At 41.4% G+C, this 13,652-nt stretch overlaps 1 protein-coding gene across 3 annotated transcripts in view; it reads right to left on the bottom strand.

Moving 5' to 3' along the window:
• Positions 1 to 13,039, bottom strand: part of nufip2 (nuclear FMR1 interacting protein 2) — a 46,024-nt gene extending 32,985 nt beyond the window's left edge. For 2 of the 3 annotated variants that reach the window (XR_011587249.1, XM_070857082.1), the window contains exons 1-2: positions 12,802 to 13,039; positions 229 to 1,941 (exon numbers count right to left, since the gene is read on the bottom strand). Coding sequence is in view for 2 of the 3 variants with exons in the window: in XM_070857082.1 (XP_070713183.1) it covers positions 229 to 1,941; positions 12,802 to 12,991 (1,903 nt within the window). In the remaining variant the exon portion in view is untranslated. The remainder of the gene's footprint in view (positions 1 to 228; positions 1,942 to 12,801) is intronic. The other variant, XM_070857083.1, reaches the window with a different exon arrangement.
• Positions 13,040 to 13,652: the final 613 nt, after the last annotated feature.

Below are 13,652 nucleotides of genomic sequence, written 5' to 3'. Positions count from 1 at the left end.
GTGCAATTAAGACTAAAATCAAACTCAATTGCATTGTAAACTTTTACTCGTGTGCCAAAAATTTGAACTCTTGCTGAGTAAGGATAATCGCTGAAGATACTATGAAAAAATGTTCAAAGCTCATTAAGACTTTAAGAAAAATCCCGGTTAATATTTTGAGATCCTCAGAAAGTAGATATATTGCAACAACCAATTTTCATTTGGGTGCAAACTCCATTAAAATATTACCTTTAGTGTGATACATAACAGCAGATTTCAAGTCAAATGACCCAAAGCTGTCTTTTCTGTCAAAGCCTCTGTGGTACCTTGGGTGTTCTTTGGCTGATGGCACCAAAGCATTGGTAGAAGAGGCCTGTTGTGGTGTTTCATTCCCAAAGTCCTTCGGGACAAAAACTATTGCACTTTGGCTTGTAGCAGCCATCTTTTGCAGTTCACTAACATGTGGTTCCACAGACAGGGCCATGCCCTCAGCAGAAACACCAGCAGCCACAGTGGCAGTCTTCATGACACTGCTGAGAACCTGAGGGCTAGTCCGTTTGTCTAGTTCATAAGCCTTTGGAAACACAGGAATTTCAGATCCTGATGACAGCAGTTCAGCACCCTGTGAAACCAAAGTGGCAGCACATTCAGCTTGAAACGTCACCTCCAGAGGTGGGTTGTCCACAGATCTTACAGTGGCTAGCTCAGGGCCAGCACTTGGCTCATTTATAAAAGATAACCCCCACTGGTTCTGGAAAATATCCCCCAGGTTTTGTTGAGTTGTCTGTGATGGCAGCTCCACCTGCGTCGTGCTAGGAAGCACCGATTGCATATTTGTAGGGTAGACAAAGAGACCCTGCTTTCTTTGTTCCACGGCCACTGGGTCTGTGCCATCGGGGGACACAGAGGTTTCACTCCCAGATGAGGCAGGCACTACAGTATTAGCAGCAGTAACTGTCTGGACTCCTGAAACACCAATATGCCCATCAGTCACGCCTGAAGCCAAACCATTGGAAAAGCTAGATGAGGTGACAGCTTTCACAGCAGACATGGGAACCTGTGACAAACGACCTGAAGCTTGTGCCTGAGTGTCCACAGCCAGTGACTGATTTGAGGGCGATTTGTTGAGATTCTCTTTAACTTTACTTGCATAACTAATCTTGGGAACAATTTTTGCACTACTGTTGTCCACTGGGAAGACAGGAGGTGGTTTAAAGAGGGTCCAAGAGTCTTCCTTTGAAGTTACACATGCTGCCTTTGATTTAGGTCGCTCTTCGTACTTTTTACCACCACTAGGTTTTCCATCAGAGTTTTTTCGCTGAGTTTCACCAGTTCCCACCTTTCCACGAGCTCCAGCTGCACTAACTGCTGTAAGTTCATACCTACCACTAGGTTTAGCATTTTCTAGACGATTTGCCTTCTGCTCAGGTAACTCAAGTTTGGCATTCTCAAGATCAGGTTTTGGGGTTAGTGGATTCCCCTCGTGCTGCATGATTTTGTCTTGAAACAAATTTAAGTTCTCAACACCTTTGTCGCTATTCCTCCGGCCTTTGCGTTTCTTCGGTGTGGTGTAACCACTCTCAGATCCACTACCATCGTTGTCAGCTGAATTCTTGACAGAAAATCCATTTGTAATGTAGCCAGAGCTGCTAGTTATAACACCATTAAGAAATGACAACGCCTCCTTTTTCTCAATTGCTCGACTATCCCTAGATTTATTCTCAAAGGCTTTGTCATTCTTTTTGTCCATATTGTTTTTTTGATTATAATTCTTTGTTTTATTACCCACTCTACTGTGTGAGATAGTTTTTGTTGTGTGCCTGGGGTTGAAATTAGTGTCTAAAAATTGCTTCCTGCCATTAGCTGCGCTGGAAGAAATCAAGTTTAACTCTTCAGTTTCCTGGCTTGCTGCAGATTCAACCTCGTCTTCTGATCCAGCATCACCATTTAATTCTTCAAAACCTAAAAGAAAGAGACAAAAAGTTAGATCTTAATTACAATTTCAAAATAATTTGGTTGCTGGGATGTGCAGGATACTCTCATATCAAGCATACTATCCAATCAATTGCAGTCAAATGAATGAGCACACAAGTTCACCTCTGAATAGCATTTCTGCACTATGCCCAAGAAAATTAACATATTACTTCATTTTTCTCAGGATACAATGGGAGTACTATTCTGATTTTAAATATTTTGCTTATATATTCTATAGACTATACATTTTATAGTGCTGGTTTCAACAGTACCATTTATATTTCTAAAACTTCAGCTACTTAAAACCATCAATATCTGTCAACATATAAAAGTTAGTGGCACTGCATGAAGCACTGACTTCAAGCTACCGAAGGCAGCAGTTGGAGTGAAAATGCATCAGTAATGGTAGTTTTTAAAAACAAGAATGATTCATGAATCTTAGCCAGCCAATAGCACCCAGACTGTGTCAGACTACAGGTCCCACAAATTACTAATGCATTCCACTTGGCAACACAAAGGATTCACTAAATTCTAATTGTTGATTCTTACCGCCCCCCTCAAGTGTTGGTGATGCTCTAGTTGTTTTTTTTTAAAAAAATGTTCTCTGCATTATACAACTTTCAGTGTCACTGAATGGGAGAGAAAAAACGATTTGAGCCTGCAACTTCTCAAGATGAGATCTCAAACTTTATAAGATCCCCAGGCAAGTAATACAAGTGGGCAAGAAAGCGCCGGTTTACCGAAAATCAAGCGAGCTAATCGGGAAAGTCAGAGGGCAAAATGGGATTTGGCCTGAATGCAGCAAGACCCAAGATATGGCAGCACATTGGACAACCATATACAACAGTTACCGAAGGAACACAAGGAGCCATGGGTGGGGGAGAAAGAGAAATGAGAGAAAAGGCAGCACAGCAAATAGCAAGCAGCAGGTATGTGTTTTACAGTGATGTGCCAGTGAGAAGGCGGGGGCACCACAAGTTTGAATGTAATTTTAATATACCTGTTCCCAGCTAAATACTTCCCAGCCTAACACTTAAAAATGTTGTTTCTGAAAGAGCAAGTGACAGCTCTTTGTTGGGGGGGGGGGGGGGAGAAAGCGAGGAGGACAGAGAGAGGGCTTTACAGCACAGATTGGCAGAGTAGTAGAGGACAGAGAGTAATGGGGTGGGGGGGGTTAGAGAATAGTGCTGGTTTCCCAATGCTGCAAAACTAAAGATAATTAAGTCGCATGTACATGCCTGTCCTTTCATCTTCGAAACTAACTACTTTTTTTGCTGCCTGTTACTGGTTCCCTTTCCTTCATCATCTATGGCTGCTCTTCTGCTTTTGCATTGCCCGCTTCCCAATCACCTCTCAAAAGGCTCCCACCGACTCCTTTGCCCGACATCTCCCAACCACCCAAACCATCACTCCCACTACTCCACTAAAACCAGCATCCCTTCTGCCCCCCACCACCCAATTCCAAGAAAACACTTCCTACTCCAAGACTCTCCAACCTACTAAACATCAACTAATGACTCCAATTCTCACATAAACTCCATTTCATCTTGACCCATTTTATTCACTAACCTATTCAAACTTGCCATGAGCATCATCACGAGCAATTTACTAGTAATATAAAATTTAGAGTGATAAAACGGTACATCACCTGCTCTAACATATGCAATACCAGGAGAGATCCACATGGTACTGCAGAAGCAATTCTACAAAATGTGCTACAAATTCATGAGGAACATGTAGTCACAGAACATCACATAGGTGTTAATGAATTCCAGACATTCTTTCAATCTTAAGCAAAACTGTCATAACTCATGATAGAACACCTGGACTCAAGACTGGTAAATAATGTTCCACTTTAAAAGCACCAACTGAATTTATCATAATGCACAACAGAATTTATTCCACGGATTAGCTCGAATAAGCAGAACTTAAACGACTGTGTTGTTACTCGAACTTAAAAGGCAAGCTTTTGGAAATGGGCATAGGATATACAGCACAGAAACAGGCCATTTGGCCCAACTAATCTGTGCTGGGATGTCCAGGATTCCTCTCTCAATCAAGTGCCAAATCCTGCCTTATCCATCATGGGCAAGTGCCTGGCAGAGGTCAGGTACTTCCACAACAGGAAAGGAAAAATGAAGTCAACAAGTGTGAAACACCATAGGCCCTCTTCTCAACCAGCAATTATCAGAGGCTTGGGACCAGATTGCTTGCCTCAACAGTTAGAGGAGAAGCAGCCTAAATCCTAAAGCAGCAAAAAGGACAAGAAAGAAAGGTTGCTCATAAGAGAATAGATGAATGCAATTCTATTTATGGTAAACTTCAATAGGTTACTTACTCACCAATAGAATCCCAACTCAATACAAGCAAACAGAAAATGTGAAAAACTGAAATGGCCCATAATACAGCTTTCAGTACTATAACCTATGCAAAAGATTAGTTCGAGAACTACTGGAACTTCCTATGTTTAAGTACAGCATGTGATGAGAAATCAAACACCGATTATAGCAATATAAAATGGGAAACACCATTGAAGACACCGTACAGGTTTTATGATGATTTGTAAAATCCATAGTATAAAAACCACCCTCAAAAAAGAATTGTAAAAGCACAACTAAATAACTGGCTTAAGGCCATGCCACTCGTGGCCATACTCTACTACACTGGTTTGTTAGTCAAAAAAAGTAAGGTCAATAGCCTAACAACTGCACCCTCAGAAATTGCATGGGCAGATAGATCTTAATGACTATATAGATTATTGTGTACATGCAATATGCAAGTTGAGAAATTTGTGTCTGTTTGAGGGGGTGGGGTGGCGGGGGAAGGAGAGAGAAAAGAGGATCTGATTCCTTTCATAGTTTGATGGTGCACTTGTGCCCTCCTGCACAACGGTTTCTCTTGCAGCACGGTGATATTTAAACAGGACTCTGTTCCTACCTCTTCCCTAGCTCCCCTGACAATTATAAAACCTCCTCTTCCAGCATTTATCCTGCACAGCAGTCTCAGATTTTAGTTCAATGACAAGAACTTGGGTTTAGTCAGTAAGGGGAGCAGTCATTAAAAAATTGGAGGAGGATTGGAGCAACAGCAGTTGGTAATATGCTTGCTTCTCTAGTGCTTTGATATTTAAATGGAAATTCTCCCTCCCTACTCTAGGCCTGACCAGGCTCCTGGTCGAAATTGAGCATAAAAGTTCCAACTTAAATATTGCAGTATTAGAGGAATGACACACCAGCTGACAGAAATGTACAGCACCCCACTTCTCCAAAAGTAGGGAGAAAGACAGGATCGTCTGATATGGTCACATCTTCCCCAAGGTTGCCCTCCTACTGGAGGAGTCTCTCTCAAGATGTCAGACATATTTAAATTGGAGACTGCCCTCCTGACTTTAGTCTAGGCTCCTGCTGCTGATTTATATTTAAAGGATGCCCAGTAAGATAGATATGGGTAAAGAGATTTAAAATGAGTAACAGGAGCCAGATCTGAAGTCAGAAAGGAGATTTGCTATTTGAATATCACAGCACTGGAGAAGTAGAGCAAAAGCTGATGGTAATACACGGAGTAAAAGAAGAAGTTATTCATATACATCTGCCAACATGAAAGTGTGAATTTTGATAGTTAGAAGATTTGTAACAATGATTGTCATTCTTATGGCTCGTATGAATTTTAGCACTTTTGCATTGAAATTTTGGGAGGTTTCCTTTTCGTTGAAAATCAAGAACTTTATAGACCCAAGTGTCAGTCGTGGGTCAGTTGGTAGCACACTTGCCTCCAAGTCCGAGATTGCAGGTTCAAGTCCCACTCCAGAAACTGGAGTGCAAAAATCTAGACTGACACTCCAGTGCAGTACTGAGGGGGTGCTGCTGCACTGTCGGCAGTGCCATCTTTTGGACGAGATGTTAAACTAAGGCCTCATCTGCTCTCTCAGGTGGATGTAAAGATCCCATGGCACTATTTCGAAGAGCAGCAGGGGAGTTACCCTTGGTGTCCTGGCCAATATTTATCCCTTAATCAACATCACTAAAACAGATTATCTGGTTATCATCACATGGTTGTTTATGGGAACTTGCTGTGCTCAAATTGGCTGCCGTTTCTCCTACATTACAACAGTGACTACACTTCAAAAGTACTTAATTGGCTGTAAAGCACTTTAGGATGCCTTGAGGTTGTGAAATGCACTATATAAATGCACATTTTTCTTTTAACTGTAATTTTTATTTAGACCCTTTATTAGCTCAAACATGGTCAGCTTGACTGAGATAGTAATGATGCCCCTGAATCTGAAAGTTGTGGATTCAAGCTTAACTGAACACATAATCTAAGCTGATACTTCAGGAGTGCCATACTGAGGGAGTGCTGCATTAACTGGTCATCGATCTCCTTTGTTTGCAATACCTTGCGCACACAACAGAAACTACACTTTAGAAATAATTAATATGATGCAATCGAGTAATGATGAATAAGAACATAAAAAAGAGGAGGAGTGCCCCTCGAGCCTGCTCCGCCATTTAATAAGATCATGGCTGATCTGATCATGGATTCAGCTCAACTACCCCCCCCCCGCTCCCAATAACCCTTTATTCCCTTATCGCTCAAAAATCTGAATATATTTAAGGCAGAGATACAATGACCCAGTCTCCACAGCTCTCTGGGGCAGAGAATTCCATAGATTTACAACCCTCAGAAGAAATTCCTCCTCATCTCAGTTTTAAATGGGCGACCCCTTATTCTGAGACTATGTTCCCTAGTTTTTGTTTCCCCTAAGAGCGGAAAATTTCTCTCTGCATCCACCGTGTCGAGTCTACGCATTATCTTATATGTTCCGATAAGATAATCTCATTTTTCTGAACTCCCAAGTATAGGCCCAACCTATCTTCGTAAGTCAACCCCCTCATCTCCGGAATCAACCCAGTGAACCTTCTCTGAACAGCCTCCAATGCAAGTGTATCCTTCCTTAAATACGGACACCAAAACAGTACGTAGTACTCTAGGTGTGGCCTCACCAATACCCTGTGCAGCTGTAGAAGTCCTTCTCTGCTTTTATACTCTATCCCCCTTGCAATAAAGGCCAACATTCCATTTGCCTTCCTGATTACTTCCTGTACCTGCATAATAACTGTGTGTTTCATGTACAAGGACCCCCAAGTCCCTCTCTACTGCAGCACTTTGCAATTTTTCTCCATTTAAATTATAATTTGCTTTTCTATTTTTTCTGCAAAAGTGGATAACTTCACATTTTCCCACATTATACTCCATCTGCCAAATTTTTGCCCACTCACTTAGCCTGTCTATATCCCTTTGCAGATTTTTTGTGTCCTCACAATTTGCTTTCCACCCATCTTTGGATCAGCAAACTTGGCTACATTGCACTCGGTCCCTTCATCCAAGACATTCATGTAGATTGTAAATAGTTGAGGTCCCAGCACCGATCCCTACGGCACCCCACTAGTTACTGTTTGACAACCGGAAAATGACCCATTTAAACGATTCTCTGTTTTCTGTTAGTTGGCCAATCCTCCTTCCATGCTAATATATTACCCCCAACCACGTGAACTTTTATCTTGTGCAGTAACCGTTTATGTGGCACCTTATCGAATGCCTTCTGGAAATGCAAATACACCACATCCACTAGTTTCCCCTTATCCACCCTCCTCATTACACCCTCAAAGAACTCCAGCAAATGTGTCAAACATGATTTCCCTTTCATAAAACCATCCTGACTCTGCTTGATCGAATTATGCTTTTCCAAATGTGCTGCTGCTGCTTCCTTCATAATGGACTCCAGCATTTTCCCAACGACAAGGTCCTTTACACTGGAATAGCTTCTTTTATTAGCCAGTCATACAAGTTTAAAATGATTTGAGAGGACTGGATGGTGCAGGTTGGTAGACTATCCATTCATCTCTGGGGGCAAGAGCTTGAATCGCAGCTTAAGAATATAAAGTATTCTCTAATAATTGCAAGGTCTCCGTGTGAAATGAATTTGGACAGTCTCAGTTCAGTTACTTATAGATTCACAATTTGGCAGCCTTGTCCAGAGGCTTTAACAAGAGCTGGTATATAAAAGGAAAATAATCACTGATGCAGCAAAGGATGCTCTGCTCATTTGGGGACTAAAGGAGATAGTCCATTGGAAGCGCTTTTAGTCACAGTACACCCCAACTTTTAAACTGGCCATTAACAGATCCTTATCTCACTCAGCAGCCTAGTACTGTGATGGATTTCTGAGAGAGCACTGGAGACCTCCAGGGAGTGGAGTACAAAATGAAGAACTGCACTAAATCAACTCTTGAAAGATTAAGACAGATAACAAAGGTTTGGCCAGAATGTGTAATTTTCATTAATTCTCCCCTACTTTAAATTTGTATTTGCTGTGCTCAAGTTAAGAGTATGTAAAATACAAGGTACATGAAGTCCCTCCCTTTCAAACAGTTGGTCCGGTACAGCATGAACCTGTTGTTGAGTAAAGCTTTCTCTCTCCGCCACAATAATGTGACTTAAAGGGGAAGGAAAGTCTGACAGTACTGGTTAATTAAAGTACTTCCATTTTATACATACAACAATTGAAAAAGTGTAAAAATATTGAATTTTTTTTAAATTTAAAAAATAATCAATTTTTGCCTCCATGGAGATCTGCCAAATCAGTTCTCCTCCCTGCTCGACCAGGTCAAGTGGTGACCTGGAGCAGGTGACTCCATGAAAACAGAATACTTGATTACTTTGGGCACAAATATAACATTTAAGAGCAGAATTTTTTTTTTTTAATTAAAAAAGACTGACCAAAACCAAAAACAGCTCAAGTTTCTTCCAAGTCAGCAATTGATGCAAGGCTGGACAAACTCAATACCTGAAGATTCTGATGCTCCCTTCTTTAAAAAGTGAGAGTAAAAGCACGTCATTGCAAAAGTGTGAAAATAAAACAAAGTCAGGCAACATCTTTATTCATTTATCTAGTGTTTCATTAAATGACTGGGTAATGGTGTAATGCAGTTTACCCATGACCACTTGGTTCTGAACAGCACATCCGTGACAATTTGCCAGAAGCCATTATTGCTTCCATGATATAGGATATTATTGAAGTATTTCCAAAGTTTATAAGATTTTTTTTTAAAAACCAATAAAAGTTAACAATGCTTCATATCACTTCAGAAATCAGGGCTTTAAGTGATTGCCAAAGTAACTACTGTATATTAATTTTGTTCTAAAGATTAATAAGCATTAATACCCACATTTAAAAAATGTTTTGGCAGACTTAATATACTGAAGCCAAAGCCCCTTTTCCAAGCCCACATCAGTCCATCAAACTACTCCACATGACTTCTAGTACTGCATCAGGAAATTAATTGGTCACAATACTTTTCAGAAGCAATACAGATAACCTGCCATGAGATGCTAGTTTTCTTTTTACTGTAGATAATGAATATTTAAAGAGTCCTTATGAATTACCCAATATCCAAATTGAGACATATTGGAAAAGTATGCCAAAAATATAATTCAATTTTCTTTGACTGCTGTTAAACAGCCTTCTGGCTTCCCTACAGGATAAAAATGTAACTCTGCAAGATAATTGATTCATCTAAACTTTGTTGGATTCCGATGTAATAAAGCAGCCTGGTTTGACACCTAAAACATGTTGGACCTATGATATAACATCAATTTGAAGGTCTCCCACAATGAACCATGGGAGCCAGAAGGAAAAAGCAGCAAGGCAAGTAAAGATTTAAAGCAACTTTTTAAAAAGAAAAAGGCAAAATAGGTTAGATCATTTACAAAAAGGAATTCAGTGAACAGGAAACTAAAAAGCCAAATTTATTGAAATCGTATTAAGAAAAGGCTGTACTTTAGTTGTATAAGCTTATAACAGTCAAGCTATGACTGAAATAAAAGTGTGATTTCCAGCATTACAGTAGAGAATTAAAACAACCAAACTTCAAGCTGAAGGCATGAGAAATTTCTTTGGATCAGTTCACTGTCTTCAATGAAACCAGGAGTTACATCTATAGAGAATAGCGCAACAATCATTAGTCTGTCTCCCAATGATAGAGAATTACAGAAGCAATGTTCAAAAGTTGAAGCGCAAACAAAGGGTTGAATACTTTATTTTGAAGCAAAAGGGACTAAAACAATTGGATGAAAAAGGAGAATTAGACAGGCATTTACCTATATAGTTCCTCCACATTAAATTTAAAGTTTTAGTTTCACGCAAATCTTTCTTTAAAGGCTGCACCCCACCCAATATCTGTCTTACCAAGTCGTCATTAGTAAATATTCAAAAACTTGACAGAAATCAGGAAGACTCTGCTAGCACCAGTCTCAGAAGATAGACCAAAAGAAACCCATGTACCGAACTGGACATACCAAAGAAGAGTTACAGATTTGCAGGTCTTCAAGGACCCGTAAAGGAAATCTCAAAAAGGAAAAATGAAATCCGAAAATGGAGAAATTTGTACATATAGCAAATGTTTTAATTCACTGCGAGTTGACAGCACTGCAACAGGAATTAATGGCTCCTCTGCATCAAGAAAATTATTAAAATTTGATTTTTTACTTAATTTCCAATACCAGCTTTGCAAAACTTCTACATCAAGGCTATGAGCCTTACAACTGAATTTCTACATTGAAGACTGAGCTGTCGATACCCAAGGTACTATGAAGCAGCATCAGCACTAGTCTGTTCTTCATTCCTGCTTTCAATACTGCCCAATCATTTAGAAAGGCAAAGTGAATAGCAATGTTTTAAGGCCAAAATGTTACACCTGAACTAAATCTGCTTTAAAAGACACAAAAGGCTATTATTTGCATTTTTATGCATTTAGGGAAACAATTTAAGAAAAAAAATCACATCAAATTCAGGCCAATGGAATAAACTCAGTGTACTGACAAATTTGCGTGATCCCACTAAGAAAACTTGGCAGCGGCAACTCCCACTTAAGAGGCAAGCTCTCTCTCTCTCTCTCTCTCTGTTCCCCCAAAAGTTGCCAGTACTATAACAATGGTGAACAAATACCGAACTGGATATAACAGAGTCTGGTCCAATCTGTCTCACCAAGCAATGGTGAATGCCAAAATGGTGACTCGACTGCAACGCTGCCCAACATCTGCCGCTGAAATTAAGATTAAAAGTCCGCAACACAATAAATGCACACTGGCTACCTTGAATACAAATATAACATTTAAAAACATATCTAATTCCATATTAACTAGCATTCAGATGTTTATAATGGCAAGGAACAGATTTAGAAATGGTTATTGAATATTATTGGATGTTCACCATTTCACTGAATTTTTTTTTAAAAGCATGACATTATACACTATAGTTCTAACATACCGTACACAAACTTAAATACAATGTAGCAAGAATTAAGTACATACTTCAATCTTACATTTAACAATGACGAGCAGACGACTGAACTAAATATTATTGGGAGTTAAAATGGTCACTGAAGAGGTAAAAATCGTAAAAGATTTTTTTTAAAGAACTAAAAAAAAGTTAGTCCATCCATAAACAATGGAAAGCAAACAAGTCATGTCAGTTTATTTCGTGAGCACGACGCATTTTGTCTGCCTTGTACATCTGTGCTTTTCCTCAAGTAGGCCCTAGTAAGACCATTAAAAAAAAATGAGAGATTCAGCTCCACAAATGTATTTCAACGGCAACTAAAATAATTTGCTTTCTTAAACGTTTACTGGAGTATTTGGGGCAATTCCGGAGTGTTTTTTTGCCTCCAAAAATAAAGTGCTCGATGCTCCCGAGTGAGAGCAGACCCTCCCCGCCCTCATTCAGAGACTTTCCCACGTTGCAGGCCGAGTCTGTGCCACACACTGCACCTGCCAAATAGTGAGCACTGCAACAAAAAAAAATGGCCTAAAGCAAAACTTACGAATTCAGAAAAAGTACAAATCATGGACATACATTATTTCTTCAGTCTTTTGGGAAGGAATTATTCAAGTGAAGCTGGCTCACGTTATGAAACCATTTCGAATAAGGGGGGGGGGGGGAAAAGAGAAGGTGGAAGGAGGGGGGAAAGAGAAGGTGGAAGGAGGGGGGAAAGAGAAGGTGGAAGGAGGGGGGAAAGAGAAGGTGGAAGGAGGGGGGAAAGAGAAGGTGGAAGGAGGGGGAAAAAAAAGAGAAATAGAAACTGCACCGAGATGAATCTGGAACACGAAAGTGAAATCGTTCAGGATGGAGTGGGAAGCGCTGCATGATAAGAAAAGAAAAAAATCAGTGATAACGGCACAAAAAATAAGAACTACACCCGGAGAGGGCCGCTAGCAGACTCCCTCCTTCTTGGGTAGTTGAGGCAAATTCTAGCCGAGAAATCAAGAGAATGGTGTTTAAAAAAAATAAGCAAACCTGAGGGTGTTTTTTTTGTTGTTTAATTTAAAAGAAGAATATTGCTGCTGAAACCCTGGGCTGCTGAGATCTCCATCTCCACACACAACACACAGTTGTGTGAGAGTGAGTGGGGCTCCTCCAACATGGCGGACAGGAAATAGCAGAGAGAACATTCCAGCGAGCCGGCATCATCTGGGCCCGCTGCTCCACGCCGGCAAACAACCGAGCGCCATCTGATTTCCGCTCAACCCCGAGCCGAGGAGGAGGAGGAGGAGAAAAAGGGGGAAGAGTTAAAGAAAAAACACACACGGTAACGCCAGGCCTTAAATAAAAAGCTCTCTTAAGCCCGAGGCCTGGATGAAACCAAGGTCACCAATCCCTCCCTCTCACCCCGCCCGCCCGCCTCACCTCGACAACGTTTTTATTCCCCTCCCTCCCGACCGACCGACCGACTTTTTTTGTGTGGAATTTTTTTTCCCCCCCTCCACACCCCCTCTTCTCCTCCTCCTCACCTGCTTTCTTCTTCTTTTTCTTCGCTTTCTGACCGTCTGAGACATCGCTGACTTTGGTGATTAGGTGGTGGTGCTGGTGGTCGCCGGCGGCCTGCTGCTGCTCGCGCTGCTGCTGCTGTGGGGCGTCTCCATTGGTGAGGGGCGCGGGAGCGGGAGCTGAAGGCGGCTCGCGGCTGCACTTTTCGTCCATCGAACGCGGGGAGGGAGCGCGAGCGAGAGAGCGAGGCTGACACTGCGCCTGCGTCACGCCTCTGCTCGCCAGGGCTCGCCTGGCAGCTGATTCAACACTTCGACGTGACCCTCTCCTCCCAACTCTCTGCAGCTAGCGCTTCACCCGAGGCAGCAGATTCCACACAAGGACAATCTCTCTCTCTCACACACACACACACACACACACCCACCCTGCAACAATTGCCAGAGAATTCTTTCTTCATCCAGTTATAAGGATAAAGGGGTAAGCCATTTAGGACCGAGTTGACGAGAAACGTCTTCAGTCAGAGAGTTATTAACCTGTGGAATTCCCGACCGAAGAGAGTTGTTGATGCTGTCATGTATTCAACTATCATTGTAACCCATGTATAAGCTGACCTAAGTTGTACACCTTGAGAACATTGACCACAGGGGGCGAACTTGTGGGAGACACTCCGAACCTGGACTTTCCGGTATAAAAGGGGAGCTCCACCCACCTTCAGTCTCTTGAGGTCTTGGTTATAAAGGTAACTGGTCACAGAGCGACCTTTTCTCAAGTAAGGGCCTCGTGTGCATTTATACTATAGTAAGGACATATTATTGGCGACGAGAAACTGGGATTTAAACTACGCGAGCATGGTCACTAGCAGCACAGATGAGAG

Source organism: Pristiophorus japonicus, chromosome 16 (genome assembly GCF_044704955.1).
Source record: "Pristiophorus japonicus isolate sPriJap1 chromosome 16, sPriJap1.hap1, whole genome shotgun sequence".
NCBI classification, from domain to species: Eukaryota; Metazoa; Chordata; class Chondrichthyes; family Pristiophoridae; genus Pristiophorus; species Pristiophorus japonicus.
Note: the sequence above shows the minus strand (reverse complement) of the source record. Positions and strands in the feature narration are given on the sequence as shown.